Source organism: Gymnodraco acuticeps, unplaced genomic scaffold (assembly GCF_902827175.1).
Source record: "Gymnodraco acuticeps unplaced genomic scaffold, fGymAcu1.1, whole genome shotgun sequence".
Classification (NCBI taxonomy): Eukaryota; Metazoa; Chordata; class Actinopteri; order Perciformes; family Bathydraconidae; genus Gymnodraco; species Gymnodraco acuticeps.
The window spans coordinates 2,966,316-2,983,293 of record NW_022990440.1 but is presented as its reverse complement, the minus strand read 5'-3'; the positions used below and the strand labels follow the sequence as shown (position 1 = coordinate 2,983,293).

The 16,978-nt window shown below is 39.1% G+C and overlaps 2 protein-coding genes across 7 annotated transcripts in view; both read left to right on the top strand.

The window, feature by feature from the left end:
• nos1 (nitric oxide synthase 1 (neuronal)) overlaps positions 1-4,119 on the top strand; it is a 45,903-nt gene extending 41,784 nt beyond the window's left edge. For both annotated transcript variants that reach the window (XM_034225218.1, XM_034225217.1), the window contains one exon: positions 996-4,119. In XM_034225218.1, the coding sequence (XP_034081109.1) occupies positions 996-1,011 (16 nt within the window). In that variant the 3' untranslated portion in view covers positions 1,012-4,119. The remainder of the gene's footprint in view (positions 1-995) is intronic.
• Positions 4,120-4,385: 266 nt separating this feature from the next.
• The window catches only part of lrrc74b (leucine rich repeat containing 74B), a 33,210-nt gene continuing 20,617 nt past the window's right edge, over positions 4,386-16,978 (top strand). For 4 of the 5 annotated variants that reach the window (XM_034225215.1, XM_034225213.1, XM_034225210.1 and 1 more), the window contains exons 1-3: positions 4,386-4,600; positions 6,143-6,326; positions 6,931-7,064. In XM_034225215.1, coding sequence (XP_034081106.1) covers positions 4,583-4,600; positions 6,143-6,326; positions 6,931-7,064 — 336 coding nt within the window. In that variant the 5' untranslated portion in view covers positions 4,386-4,582. Of the gene's footprint in view, positions 4,633-6,142; positions 6,327-6,930; positions 7,065-16,978 lie in introns of all 5 variants that reach the window. The other variant, XM_034225212.1, reaches the window with a different exon arrangement.

Here is a 16,978-nt window from a genome sequence, read left to right as displayed (position 1 = left end):
AGGCATCCATAGTAATGGTATAGTAACTTTCCCAGTAGATTTTGACATATCTTATCTACAAATGGATAGTTGGAGTCACCAGAAACGGAAGGATTCATCCGCTATGAGTCATAAAAATAAGCGTCATTTCTTATAAACTATCTTCCTCAGTTATTGACCAAGGGCCTAGCCTTTTGCTAATTTGGTTATCCAAACCTGCTGACTCAGGCATGAATCATTTTATTTTTTTCATTTGTCCATTCATGTCCCCTTTTGCTTCATCATTCATCTTTTGGATTCGTTGTGGAATTTAGGACGCATGGTAATGTCTTGAACCTTGAAACCAGGATTACTCACTCAACTCATCTGCAACACAGCTGAACAGCGTGGGATGCTTAAGATCTATGATGTGCTTTAGTAATCATCTTGTTTATTTTTATTTACCAGACATCATTTTTTAACCACTCCGATATGCCAGCTGGGTAACTCATATTATAAGAGAGAAAATGTTTTTTTGGCACAGCCCATTTAGATTTATCTCATTGATTGACTAGGGCAGTTTTTCCTCTGAAAGACATTTGTATAACTCCAATCTCCAACCTGTAGTTGTTGGCGGGCCCGATGTGTTATCGCTCCTCGTTTCAGATGAAAACAGAGTGGGTAACCATAGAAACCCATGGAGAGGGGCCTTTAAACTAACAGGATTAGAGTGAAAGCGAGTGGGTCTGCTCCATTTCTGTTTTTGTTTCTGTCGTCATTTGTCCACATTGAAGATTAGACACTTCATATACTCTTGCCATGAGAGCAAAACAAGGGCCTTACATATCCACTATGGCTCATTAAGCCCCAACATAATGCATCACAGACGATGGCTCCTGTGTGGATTGTCACTTGAATTTCACATTTGGCCATCAAAGCCCCGGTTCGTTGGATGAGTAATGACTGTAACATCTCTATTTCCATGTCTCTGCTCTCTCTGTCCATCTTTCTGTCTCTCCTTCTGTCTCCTCTCTCAGGGTTTTCTGCGTGTAGGTCCGTGAAGCGGCGGCTTTCTGTCAACAACCAATCTGGAGGACACAGCAACACTGGTTAAAAAATACTGTGCCAATTTTTGTACTGTAAAAAAAAAAGAAAACAGGTTTCTTTCTTTTTTTATACCACTTTAATGTTTTTGTTGGGCTCTGCAATTTTGTCTGTAGCAAGTTGGAAATGTTCTGTTCTCTGAAAATCTGTTTTGCTTGTTGATGATACTTCCAAAAATTATTAATTGATCATTTTGATTCATAATGTGTGCACCTAGTGTAATGACCTGCCTCATTGTGAATGCATGACCAAGAAGAGAATATACTCAAGAAATATAATATACTCTGTGTTATTGTTACAGTTAAAAGGCTTTTATTGGGGTTTCCTATTTTACGAGTTAAAGTATGGCATTGATAACAAACCCGCAGATGTTTCAGAAATACGAATTAAAGGGACATTCAGAAAGGATTCAGGGCTGGTCAAATCTATTGGAGCTGGGGTTTTATTTTCAATTAGTTTAATGAAAAAGTCAAATGGAAGAGATGATTCAAAGATGTACAGGCATGCAGATAGAAACAACTGAAAGACAGATATTGTGCAAGCTCATTTGGCATGCTAACAGGCTGCCCTGATTATGAAAACAGCGATTTTCTCACAGCCTAAACTACCATATTATATAGCTATTTACTGGCACTCAATCAAAGCGCATCAGCCTCTGTGCTAGCTCTCTTTTTATTGGCCTATCCATTCTCCCAACATCCTTATGGTACTCTGTCTCCCAGCTGGTGCTTGTCCCACCAACAGCAGCTGCATAGGAATTTGGAGGTCAACCAAGAAGCAAAAAGGCTTACTGATTCATATTTAAAGAACTCTAATCAATTCATTTTCAGATTTTAACTATCTAATCATTGATGTGTTTGCCCCAATCAAATATTATCCTAATCATATATCAATCATGCTGGATGCAACATTGTTTTGACATTTCTTGATTTGCATATTATTGTTCAATGATCGAATCATTAGTTTATAAGTTAAAGGTGTTATTTTGGGTATACATTGATCTCTATTGCCAGGAGTAAGATGAGAATATTGATACCACTACTTTTTGCTATGGTTAATGAGAAGCTACATTCAACAGCCCGTTTGAGGCATTCAGACAGACAAAGCAAGGATTTATTTGATTCAGGGGTGTTCTTTCATATCTAAATGCAGCATTAGCTTAGCATAAACACTGGAACCCTAGGGAAATGCAACAATATCTCCCTACCAGTGCCCTAAAGGTGAACTTTTTTTCCCCCCGTCACGCTGCGTTATCATATGGAGACATTACATACAGTATGTGGTTAAACTCCATTATGCTAAACTAAGACCTGCGTCCTCATTTGTTGACATGTTTTTCCTGCCATCTGTGGTAGCAGAAGCATATTACACAAATCAGAGTTAAAACAACATGGCAGTCATCTCGACTCCAATCCTACAGCCAATTCTGAAAAAAATGGAGGCTTGGTGTAAGTCGTATGATTTGTTATAGTTTGGCTTCCAACAAAAGTGTTGTTTCAAATAGTTAGCCTTAAACATGTTGTTTATTCAGTTACATTTGGATAGCAAAGCTAACCATTTTCCAGTCTTTATTCTAAGCTATGCTAAGGCTCCTGGCTGTAGCGTCATATTTACCATAGCACAACATCAATCTTTTCATCTTACTCTGTGAAACGTTTCCTTTAAAAATGACATGTAACTAAACATTTTAAGCTATTGAGTTTTGAAATGTGCATTTATCCACATCATAACTCCCTATTCCTCTTGCCTTACATTAACGATCTGCCTAGATACAGCATATTCATTCTCTTTTGCCCCTCTGCATGATTGTGCACAACCCTAGGCTTACACGCCACCCTTTCACTGTGATCTCACACACCTGCTCAGTAGCATCCGCATGCGTGTGTATGTGCCATAACAATTCAGAAGTGTGCATCTCTATAGGAGTGGGATTCAAACATGCATGTGCTCAGGTGTATGTTTTACATGAAGATTCTGCTTGTTGTTTGTTACCTTGTCAAACAGTCACATTTAAAATAAGCATGAATTTGTTGCTCTGTGAGTCACACAATCCTGCAAATCTTACAGATGGTATTTTAATGGCAGGAAACTGCCCAGATGGCTTTTTAAGTTTTGATCTCAGCAGTTCAGTACTATTGTTATAAGTTCCGGTGATGTTTTTCATTCGGGGACAAAAGGCAATCCCACTGCCGCTGTGGTCATGTTCTGCTTTCCAATGCATCAGGGTTGTAAATTGAATATATTGGTGGAGGGGCCACATTGTTTCTTGATCACCCACTCTGCAGTAACTTGTGGCTTTTCTTGTCCGCTTCTGAGTCTTGTCTGTTCTCTTTATTTGTCTTTGATTCAAATTTTAAAGGTAACTGTTAGCATGATAAACAGATTTCAATGTGATTTTCAAACGTCCCTCACAGCTTTTCGTTTTCCAAATGATCTTTTATTCACTGCCTGGATAAAGAGGGGGATACCCCATGTCCCCACTGTTGTACAATCTGTATAATTTGTTTTCAACACATTTAGTTTCATTGGAATGGGAGCCGTCAAGAAAACGTCTGTGATGTAAAATGTGCAGCAAGACAAACAATTGATACATATAGCTTCTATATATAGCTTCTATAGATATATATTCAAAGTATAAAATACAAAGAGTACTACTTCGATCTTTTCTAAGAATGTATTTTGATTATGTAAAGGAGCACTTTGATTCTGCTTAATTTAAAAAAAAAAAAAAGAACAAAAAAAAGGCTATTCTGCGGTTTAGGGATAAAACAGCAGCATTAACTAAATGCATGGCGATCTTCTCTCTCCTGCTTATATTTTAAAAGCTCTGTCTATTTACCAGCACTGTCAGTCAGACTGTATTGTGATGGGGGAGGGGGTTTCTTTTTCTGTGTTTGCATATTGCTGCTGCTATAAACAACTCTGATCCAATCAGCCTCTGCTATAATGACCTTTGTTGTGTAATTGATTGAGGATATTCCATTTTAATGCATCCACTGCAAGGACTTTGCATTTACTTTCAAATAAAGAGAAACATTTACAGAATATGTCAACACATGTGGTTTGTCTGTGATTCTTGTTTATATAAGAGAGAAGCGGGACTGAACAGGTTTATTCCTGCAGTATAACTCGTTTCATTTTGAAGCGTTTTAGATGAAGGTCAGATTTAGATGTTGAAACAGAGTCGATACAAACAAGCCATTTGCTTCCGCTGTTCTTCCTGCCTCTTTAAGTGCTGGTAGTCATGGCTTAGAGAGTCTAAACTCGGAGCACAAATACCTTTCATCGCCATGGAAACGTGTCAACATAACAAGAGGTCCAAACTTTACAATAAAGGACTCTGATTGGTGACTGGCTACTGGGAAGAGAAGCATTGGCCTCGCTCATTAGCCCAAAGAGAGAAGACCCTCCTTTTGAAGAAGATGACACATACCTGCTAGTCAAATGCAGTGCAGTGATTTTAATATTGATAACAAAAAAGCAACCTTCTTTGCTGGAAGCCGATGATTTGGAAAGTGAGATGCTGCAACTGGGAGAGGTAGGAAGGATCATTGAAGTGTGAACAACCAGGTAGGCAAGTGGAGACTTGTACAAGTGTTCAGGTAGATGTTCTATATTGTAGAGATTGATTAGTACATAAGAGAAGGACTTGATGAGAATTCAAAGCATGTCCTTGATCTGCAAGAGTGTATCAAGCTTGAAAATTTAGGTCTAGACCATAACACCTTCTATAGACACAACATAACACCTTCTATAGACACAGCTGAGGTCTTTCTATGCCTAGGGCAAGGCTAAAAAATACAGGCGAGAGACCTGCTATTTTTCTTTTAATAGATCGTTCTTTTGACCTGTGTACTTGCATGAATTATTTAACAGGGGGGACTCGGAGTGTCACCCTGAAAGTCTGACTTAATTACACTTTAATGCAATCTAATCAGAGGCCTGCATGCTCTATTGTAAGTGTCAGAAAAACATCATGGAGGCAGCTTATTTTTTATAATTTTTGAATGTCCACACATAGGGCCTCAGAAAGAACGTATGAGAATGATCACCCAAGTCTGAAGCTTTTCTTGGTTTTACTCTGGTATCATCACTTTCTGTGAAAAAGCTTCACCAGCACAAAGGCAAAGTTAGCAGCTACCTTGTGAATAAATCCAGACATCTTCCCCTAGGAGATGGTGGAGACCAAAAAGACGGTTTAAAGCAGGGGTGTCAAACTCAAGGCCCGGGGGCCAAATCCGGCCCGCAACTTCATTTTATGTGGCCCCACAAGAGCTTGCAAAGAATATAATATGTTTATTATACGGTTACATGCTACTTTAAAGAAGCATGTTGCCCATAAACTACATGTCCCACAATGCATCTCAAATTTGACTTTTTCTCAGAATATGACTTTTTTTGTCATATGCCTTTTTTCTTAGAATTAGCCTTTTTCTCATAAATAGATATTTTTTTCCAAATGTTACTTCTCTTTTTCAAAATGTCACTTCTTTTTTTTCAGAATGTGGCTTTTCTTTTAAAATCATATTGTGACATTCTTACTGAAGAGACTTGCAATTATTTGCCCCAGACTTCTTCTTTCAGACGTAGTTAATTATGAAGTTATTACCCTTTCCGATAATAATCCAATGCAGAGGCAATAATGTAATATAATACATTATTTTATATATATTCAATATTTATATGTCTTTTTATATAGTCTTGAAGTTACAACCGGCCCTTTGAGTGCAACCATAATGCTGATGTGGCCCGTGATGAAATTGAGTTTGAGACTAAAGACAATACATATTGGACTTACTTTTGCGTTGTTGCCAGACTGATTTATTCCTGAATATAACAATATAATGCTAGTTTGAAAAGGAAATGTAGTGGACATGCCTTAGGCCTTGAAAAAGGGGGTGAAAGACAGCAAAAACAGCCTCTGGCGAAAGAGAGGTGGGAAGGCAAAATAAGTAGTTACAAAAACTTGGAGAACAGTGTGATACAATCCAACCATATTGATGGAAACAGTTGTTCAAAATCCATCCAATCTCCTCACTTTTAGGAGTCACGATGTCTTATTTTCTCATTCTCCATCCAGGAAAGAATGAGCCAGACAGAGGTCGACGTGCGTGGGCCAAAGGACCAACGCTCAAGTCCGTGCGGGAATTTGCTAGACAGGGGTGAAAGAGAGGTTGAAGAGGAAGAGGATCAAGAGGAAGAGCTGGGAGGGGAAGACTGTGTGATCCTCAATGAGGACTACGACACAGACTTGGAGCTCGGAGGTAAAAGAAGGGAGATAAAGGGTGGGAAAGCTATTCATTTTATGATAAAGGGTGTGATGTTCCCTGTTATAATAAAAGTGAGGAAAAGGCTTGGTGATGTGTCACATTTTTTAAAAGAACAATTTCATCATGTTATTTTGTGGCTTGTATTATATATTGTATACCAGGCTCCAGCAGCAAGTACTTTGAATGTGAATCTGAATTTGATCTTGATCAGAACATGCATTGATAAAGTGAAGCCCTCGTGTCATCCCATCTGTTAATCTTCTCCCTTCTGCTATTACGTTTTCTCATTCTCTAAATGATTTCAGGAAAGAAACAAAACAGTAACTCCTACGCGCGCCTGCTGCCCACACATGTAAAGCTCTGTTCTGCATCTCATGATTACATCTCAGCCTTTGCGTCAGGCCTCCTTTTTCGCTAGAAGTGAAAACTATCTGGTATGAATGAGATCCACTGACAGGGCAAAATCAGCCACCAGGGAGTTTTCAATATCCCACTCAAAAGGTCCTCCTCCGGGGAGAAGGTGCCACATCTCGCTTTTCATAAAGAGGTATTGATAGCGAACAATTCAGCAGGCTATTGTCTTTTTTTCCTATTGCAGATCAGGAGGAGGCGTATGATCCGACGGGCTACATGGAGGCGTGCGAAGCGTTACAGGTGGTGCCTGCCTACAACTTCCTGAGGAACATGCACAATAGCGAGCTATCCATGATGCATCGCTGTCTGGGGCCTCAGGTACTTTAACCATCAATTAGGGATTGCATCTCTAAGTTACAAACATTTTATAATTGCTATATTTATATCAGCAATATATCACATGGCATTGTGAAGACAATGTGAAAGGGGCTTGCTCCTGATGGTGAACCTACAGAGAACTATCACCTGAATCTGAAGCACCTCTCGTCTCGCAACTTTCAGCTTATTTTTTTATGTCTGGCAACTTTACTGCTTTAGTTCACTCTAGTAAATGTCATCACTTAATGTGACAAAGCTAAAGAAGACTCACTGTCCACTAGCTGCTCAGCCCCAAACAGCACAAAGTTAGCATCTACCCGAGGCAGAGACCAAAAACCGGGCTAAAGGAGAAAGAAACCCAACTACAAATAAATGATAATCTTGCTTTGAAACTGCTGGATGTTTTAATAAGCAACTGTTTGCTAACAAGTCCCCCATATCACTGATTATCATATAAATAATGTTCCTACACCTTATTTCTGCCAACTCCATGGCTTTCAGTTACACCCGGGGTAAGGTATTTGAATCGTACTTGCTTTTTCCTTCCTTACTCTCTAATGCTATTTTAGAACATTTAATGATTCATTAATTCAAAGTCACATTCCCCTCCAGCACTGATCATGACAAAGTCTGGGGAGCACCGTGTTAACTGCACGCAGCTGAGCTTCAAGTAGCGTTCAGTGTTTCTCCCCAGGAAATAGATCATGCACGTACATATCTGTGCCATACACAACACTTGACATAAAAAATGGCACATTTCTAGTTCACTGTATTGATCATACCGGTGCACGTATAAGTGTAGAGCCCTTCCCTATCCAAAAAGAGAGAAGGCAGATTGCAGGGATTTACTCAGAGAGCTCATTATGCAGATGTTAATGTTAATTGACATCTGGGGAAAGGTTGTCATGTTTTATCTAAATGACAGAAAGTATAGCTTTATTATTTGGTCTTGTTACAGCATAATATCAATATTACATATACATGTTTGAGCTTCTTTATTATCCAAAATACACACACAGTAGATGCAGATCCACAAAAACATAATCAAAGATGCTCTTGGCAGGTTTAGACCAAACAGGAAATCCATTCCATGACATGTTGTATAAACCAAATGGATCGTTTTAACCCTCCGGTATCACTGTGGACGTTTTTGTCCATATGGGTCATTTTTCACTTTTCATGTTGCAATAACTTTGGTTGTGTTGGTGCAAATGGCCTGATTTTTTGTAACAAGGCTATTTTCTCGATCTATTTTAGAATTCCGATTTACATTTTTGAAATCGGTCTTTAATTCACTGTGTAACAAATCGACTACGCAAATTAGTCATTCGAGACAAAAATGTCCACTGCAAAATGCTTTGATAAAAACATTATATTAAAAGGTTTTTTTCACAACCTTTTTGGGTTCAATCTTTAAAGCAACTTCCACCCTAATAGAAAATATTAAAAATGTAATCATTTCCAGGATTTTAACCCTTTAAATGCCATTTTGAATACAAGAAACCGCTGGGTTTTTTTCATGATGAAAACAGAGAAAATGTGTTATTTTCCAAAACATACATATCTGGGGACTGGCTCTTTTTTTTTTATAACAGTCTTGGATATGTCAAAGATTAGCAACAAAATGGATTTTTTTTGCATTATTAGTTTTTGCACAAAATCATATTGAACAAAAAAGTTACAAATTAGTCATTCGGGACAAAAATGTCCACTTCAAAAAACTGCTCTAAAATGACAACAGATTAATATTTTTTAAAACTTTTTGGGGTTAAATCTTTCAATCAACTTCAGTCATGATCAAAAATACCAAATCTTAAATTATTTTCAGGATTTTAACCCTTGCCAGTTTGAAAACATGAATTTGCGTTTTCTATGAAAAACATGCACAAAAAAGCAGTTATTTTCCATATAATAAATGTTGGGGGGGTCCGTTTTTTTTTAACACAGTCTTGGATATGTCAAAGATTAGCAACAACATTGATTTTGGTTGATTATTAGTTTTTGCACAGAATCAGATTAAACAAAAAAGTCACACATTAGCCAGGGAGTGGATGGGACACAAATGTCCCATCCACTCCCATTATAACCACATATTTTGATCTCTCCGCCATACCGGTATAAAATCATGCATTTTGTAATGTCAGGGTTTTATATTGGAGGAAAATAGTTCAATTTGTCCCTTTTACTGTAAAAACCAGATGTGACATTTTACCATTGAATTACATGCTTGTCATTTCTTGGTTTCTTTGCCTGTTGTATAATGGGGCCCTGACAGCCATTGGAATACATGTATGCAACTAATATGATATAGGTGTGTTGGTATGGATGTGGAAGAGTGGTAACAGCTGAGAAATGTGTGCGTGTGTGTGTGTGTGTGTGTGTGTGTGTGTGTGTGTGTGTGTGTGTGTGTGTGTGTGTGTGTGTGTGTGTGTGTGTGTGTGTGTGTGTGTGTGTGTGTGTGTGTGTGTGTGTGTGTGTGTGTGTGTGTGTGTGTGTGTGTGTGTGTGTGTGTATGTGTGTGTGTGTGTGTGTGTGTGTGTGTACAGTGTGTGTGTACAGAGACAACAATATACAGTAGATTTGGTTTACAGCAAGTTGCAGTTTTCACCTCATATCTTTCTTTCTCTCTCTCTTCTTCTCTCACTCCTTCATTCCCAAACTCATACACACTTTTACATATTAAACCTCCTTATACCTTGTATGTATGTGAGTGATTGTGTGTGAGAATGAGACAGGAGTAAGTGTGCTCTCATGGCGTTTTGTTTTTCATTTGTGCTGTTTCATGTGTCTTTGAGGTAAACAGATGTATGATCTTGACCCAGCTTGACCTCGATGTTTTGAATTGTTTGAACTTCAAAGTCCTTTGATAATGTCAAGCAGACATACACAGTGATACATACACTCCTTGAAGTAAATAAAAACACCTAGCTGCAAAGCCAAAGCTTCAAATATGTGTAGTTTGGCTGGCTGGTCATTTCATTCCTGTGATACGCAACAAGCAGTAAGATGAAGAGGAGCTTCTCTGTGGGACAAGAGGTCTCTTCAGCTGCAGGACTCATCCTCTGAAACAGAAACACCCTGAGAAGGAGAATCTGGTGTGGATCTGAACTGTGCTTGAAAGGAGTCAGCACAAAGATAAAACACTTTTTTGCCAAACATGAGAATCTGATGTGGAGTTTGTAGTGGAGTCTGATCCTTCTTCGTCCGACCCTTCCCCTGAAAGTGGAGAGGACACAGAGGATCCCATCTCGTAGCTGCGCTACATTCCTCTGCACTATCCTATCCGGAGGATTGTGTCCGTCATGGCAGTGGGTGGACATCAAAACATTTTCAAATCTGGTTTCCCTCTCACGAGGAAACGCCGCGCTACATTCCTGCTGCCAGAGGTTTGGTTTCAGGGCCCACGCGTTATGCCATTACGAGTGGCATAAATAAGAATTCATGATGTGGAATCCTTCTTTGATTTATTCTTTACCCCTGAGATCATCAGCAGTATTGTCGACATGACACACCTGCATGGGGGACGTTCAGTGGCAAACTGGAGGGATGCTGATGCCACAGATGTTTGAGCAAACATTGGATAGGATAGTGCAGAGGAATGTAGCACAGCTACATTCCTCTGCACTATCCTATCCGGAGGATCGTGTCCGTCATGGCAGTGGGTGGACATCAAAACATTTTCAAATCTGGTTTCCCTCTCACGAGGAAACGCCTCGCTACATTCCTGCTGCCAGAGGTTTGGTTTCAGGGCCCACGCGTTATGCCATTACGAGTGGCATAAATAAGAATTCATGATGTGGAATCCTTCTTTGATTTATTCTTTACCCCTGAGATCATCAGCAGTATTGTCGACATGACACACCTGCATGGGGGACGTTCAGTGGCAAACTGGAGGGATGCTGATGCCACAGATGTTTGAGCAAACATTGGATAGGATAGTGCAGAGGAATGTAGCACAGCTACATTCCTCTGCACTATCCTATCCGGAGGATCGTGTCCGTCATGGCAGTGGGTGGACATCAAAACATTTTCAAATCTGGTTTCCCTCTCACGAGGAAACGCCACGCTATATTCCTGCTGCCAGAGGTTTGGTTTCAGGGCCCACGCGTTATGCCATTACGAGTGGCATAAATAAGAATTCATGATGTGGAATCCTTCTTTGATTTATTCTTTACCCCTGAGATCATCAGCAATATTGTCGACATGACACACCTGCATGGGGGACGTTCGGTGGCAAACTGGAGGGATGTTGATGCCACAGATGTTTGAGCAAACATTGGATAGGATAGTGCAGAGGAATGTAGCACAGCTACGGGATGGGATCCTCTGTGTCCTCTCCACTTTCAGGGGAAGGGTCAGACGAAGAACGATCAGACTCCACCACAAGCATCTGATCATTTCTCTAAGCATGGCTTCACATGGCGGCGCAACGAATATTCTTGTTACTCCTGTGGCAATCTCTGGTGCTATCATTGAGGAGGAGATCACTAAGCACTTTAGTGAACATCAGGCTTTTTTCATCCAAAAGGTTTTGTAGTCCTTCATACATCTCAACCTCATCACCATCTTGTTGTTCCTCAGCAGCTCCTCAGCAGCTCCTCAACCTCCTCAGCAAAGGACCTCATCGATTCCTCTGTATCAACGTGGGATTCGGGGCAGAATTGTTCCTTCTTCTCTGCACCCATCTGATAAATGAACTGTTTGGCAAACTATTTGGCAAAAAAGTGTTTTATCCTTGTGCTGACTCCTTTCAAGCACAGTTCAGGCAGATCCACACCAGATTCTCCTTCTCAGGGTGTTTCTGTTTCAGAGGATGAGTCCTGCAGCTGAAGTTACTGGTTGCATGAGACCTCTTGTCCCACAGAGAAGCTCCTCTTCATCTTACTGCTTGTTGCGTATCACAGGAATGAAATGACCATCCAGCCAAACGACACATATTTGAAGCTTTGGCTTTGCAGCCAGGTGTTTTTATTTACTTCAAGGAGTATATGTATGGCTGTGTATGTCTGCTTGCTAAAGAGACATTATCAAAGGACTTTTAAGGTCCAAACAATTCAAAACATCGAGGTCAAGCTGGGTCAAGATCATACATCTGTTTACCTCAAAGACACATGAAACAGCACAAATGAAAAACAGAACGCCATGAGAGCACACTCCTGTCTCATTCTCACACACAATCACTCACACACATACAAGGTATAAGGAGGTTTAATATGTAAAAGTGTGTATGAGTTTGGGAATGAAGGAGTGAGAGAAAAAGAGAGAGAGAAAGAAAGATATGAGGCGAAAACTGCGACTTGCTGTAAACCAAATCTACTGTATATTGTTGTCTCTGTGCACACACACTGTACATCCAGACACACACACACACACACACACACACACACACACACACACACACACACACACACACACACACACACATTTCTCAGCTGATACCACTCTTCCACATCCATACCCAACACACCTATATCATATTAGTTGCATACATGTATTCCAATGGCTGGCAGGGCCCCATTATACAACAGGCAAATAAACCAAGAAATGACAAGCATGTAATTCAATAGTAAAATGTCACATCTGGTGATATAGAGTAAAAAGGACAAATTGAACTATTTTCCTTCAATATAAAACCCTGACATTACAAAATGCATGATTAGATATGTATGGCGGAGAGATCAAAATATGTGGTTATAATGGGAGTGGATGGGACATTTTTGTCCGTGAGTGGCTAATGAGTGACTTTTTTGTTTAATCTGATTCTGTGCAAAAACTAATTATCCACCAAAATCAATGTTGTTGCTAATCTTTGACATATCCAAGACTGTGATAAAAAAGCCGACCCCCCCCCCAACATTCATTATATGGAAAAGAACTGCCTTGTTAAAATCCTGAACATAATTTAACATTTGGTATTTTTGATCAGGACTGAAGTTGATTGAAAGATTTAACCCCAAAAACTTTTTAAAAATATTAATCTGTTGTCATTTTCAACACACTCTCACTCCCTAAGCGTCCAATAACGACGTTTGGTCAGTGTCCGTGGCGTCCAGTTGTGACGCTCCTAGGCTCCTTCAGCGTCATAAAGTGACGCAAATAGCGTTCAACTGATTGCAATGTATTCCCATCTGCGGCGGTATTTGACGCTCAGGGAAGCACGGCATTCGTTTGTGTCGGCTGCCCTTAAAGGCAATGTGAGCGTCCATTCCCATTGGATAACGGATAATTGTACACCCGGAAGTAAGTATTCCTCTTACTGTCGATTGATTTTACAGTGATATCTGCACTACTCATCGACTAAAAAACACCAGATTATCCTTGTTAATTACACAACATTGATTGGTTTAAATTGTGTGCAATGCTTTTGTATTTTTCCCCTTCGATTCGGAGAAACAAATATTTTTTCTGAGTAAAGGATGGCAGAAAACACTACACTACCCAGAATCCCCAGCTATCGTTTGGACTACACCATGTGCTCTGTTTGACAAACCCCGTGATAGTCCTCAAGCTCTGTGATTGGTGAGTGTGCTCCGAGGGTTACGCCGATTCTCGAACAGCACTTGAAATGGGATGGAACCACGTCAGACTGTCCAAAACTGGATTTGAACGGGTCCACCGCGTCCCCCCCTCCCCCACCCCGTCCCCAGAACTACACATGCTGGCTATTCTGTTTCGCAACATGCTCTCTATCTATGGCACGTCTCTACTGGGAGTTGTAGTTTTAAAAGACGTTTTCGTATTTCCCATAATAAGAAGTTGCCAGTATTAAACTGTGTACATCCTTGGAGGTTTAGGGGATAGGAAACACTCAAATGTAAAACATATAATTAATAAATGGGTGAAAATTGCTTGTGCCCATAATGGGCAGCATTAATATATATATATATATATACACACATGCCAGCTAAGGTCAGAAGAGCTTTATTTAACAGCTGGTCTTATGTTTTTGACCCCTCCTGTTGTTAATAGATAACATTACATTACATTACATTAATTGATAAGCCTGAAATATGCACTTGTCAAGGTTCAGAGGCACATTTTGCAAATATGGCAGTAGCCATCGATCAGCTTAAGATAAGATTTATTGATCCCAGGTTGGAAACATTTGCGTTACATCAGCATGTGTTACAGTTGTACATTATGCAGTGGTGTTTATTTGTAAATCATTTAGTATAATCACACAAATTCTGTGTTTTATATTTAACAATTATGTGTTCTTTATGTATTGATTGTTCAATACCTGACAAGGCCGGAGATGAAATATCTACATACATCTTATAAGAGTATAATACATGATGTATAATATCAGTTAAAATAAGTGCTTCAACATAGTTAACATTGCTGGAGGTATGCACAAATATTGATAGATGTCTTGTAATGCGCTATTGAGGAACCTGCGACCCAAGTTTTTCATTCAATGCAGAACTACACCATAGTTGTGTAGGCCTATATGATATGTCAATAAACCTTAGAAAATCTTGAAATCTTGAAAGGGATGTGCAAAATAGTAATTATATACAGTCTTTAGTGAACTATTAGTAGAGAATAACGAGTAATGAATATACTTTATAGGGATCCTATTAATATCTAATAATAAAAATAATGAAATTCAACAATGCTTTAACCACTAGGTGTCCCTTTATATCAGCTGTGCACCTTTATGGTGTAAATACAGCCTATCTACCAATTGGATCAAATATAAAAGTCAGCCGAATTAGTGTTGATACTGCAAGGAGACGTATTGTGTGAAAATAAATGTAAGATGTTGTTTAATTGCTGATATATTTATGACCCACGTCACGTTTTCAGTTCCTCATGTTTGTCTAGAAGTCTTCTCATCAGGGCTCTATAAATAGCGAACTACGGCAGATATGTAATATTTAATGCAGCCGAACCGTGTATTACAATGCCGTTATGTGATGACTTTCAAAGAGAAAATCAAGCACACTCGGAATAAAGTATTATTTTATTTTTTAAAAACGTTTTCGGTCTGTTTCCGGTATTTGTTAATGACGATGTGCTGTGAGATGTGAGACTGGAATTGCACAGGGGAAAATAACGTATCTTTAGATGCGGATTTTGTTAAACTAATATGTTTTCGCTGTGGAACAACACTATACATTGACGGGGAAGGGGGTAGCAATAAAGATAACACCATTAAACAGTTACACAACATAACAGAAATAATATCGATAGCAGCGTCCCTAGCAACCACCTTGGTAAAAATGAAAACGTCGCGATTTCCTGAAGTAATCTTCATAATAATTAGCAAACTAAAGATCATGTACATCCACTGCACACATAATCTGAAATAACAACTCATATTTCTCGCATCAAATGACATCAAAACGCATTTTAATGGCCAAACTAACTTTAAAATAGGCATTTTCCACCGAGAATAAAACGAAGTTCGGCCATGTTTTATTTTTCTGCAGGGAGAAATTTGAAGATCACGTGACATAGACGCCAGCCATTGGAATGAATGGTGAAAAAAACGGGTTTGTCAAACAGAGCACATGGTGTAGTCCAATCGATAGCTGGGGATTCTGGGTAGTGTAGTGTCTTCTGCCATCCTTTACTCCGAAAAAATATTTGTTTCTCCGAATCGAAGGGGAAAAATACAAAAGCATTGCACACAATTTAAACCAATCAATGTTGTGTAATTAACAAGGATAATCTGGTGTTTTTTAGTCGATGAGTAGTGCAGATATCACTGTAAAATCAATCGACAGTAAGGGGAATACTTACTTCCGGGTGTACAATTCTCCGTTATCCAATGGGAATGGACGCTCACATTGCCTTTAAGGGCCGCCGACACAAACGAATGCCGTGCTTCCATGAGCGTCAAATACCGCCGCAGATGGGAATACATTGCAATCAGTTGAAAGCTATTTGCGTCACATTATGACGCTGAAGGAGCCTAGGAGCGTCACAACTGGACGCCATGGACACTGACCAAACGTCGTTATTGGACGCTTAGGGAGTGAGAGTGTGTTGTCATTTTAGAGCAGTTTTTGGAAGTGGACATTTTTTCCCCGAATGACTAATTTGTAACTTTTTTGTTCAATCTGATTTTGTGCAAAAACTAATAATGCAAAAAATTCCATTTTGTTGCTAATCTTTGACATATCCAAGACTGTTATAAAAAAAAAAGAGCCAGTCCCCAGATATGTATTTTTTGGAAAATAACACATTTTTTCTGTTTTCATCATGAAAAAAAACAGCGGTTTCATGTATTCAAAATGGTATTGAAAGGGTTAAAATCCTGAAAATGATTACATTTTTGGTATTTTCTATTAGGGCGGAAGTTGCTTTAAAGATTGAACCCAAAAAGGTTGTGAAAAAAACCTTTTAATATAATGTTTTTATCAAAGCATTTTGCAGTGGACATTTTTGTCTCGAATAACTAATTTGCGTAGTCCAATCGAATGATACCGGATGGTTAAGTACATGCAAAACAATGCATTATTTACTTTTTGCAATAAAATACAGAGAAACATAAACAAAACAAGCTTTTGAGACGTTTTTATATTCTCGATAGCCTAATTTTAGACCAAAATATCTGAAATTCACCTGTATTTTTAGCAGTAAATCAAAGTAAAATTGTTGTATAACTCCGACTGAGGGGAGAGTACTTGCTCTACACGTGTAAAAAAGGCATTGCCTGGAGCTCTTAGAAACACAGTTTGACATTTTACATGCTTCTACTGGTCCATCACGCTGTAAATCAAAGTTGTGAAAGTAAATCCATTCCTCAACAAGCCGTTTCCCGCGGTTTCTGCCTCAGCGACATCATTCAGACAGATTCAATTGGATTTCAAATAAGTCTGACCTGTCCATTGCAGAGAGAAGTAAAGTAACAAAGTGCAACTGCCAAAGGTTATTTGTTAAAATGTCTTGCAGACTGATATGCT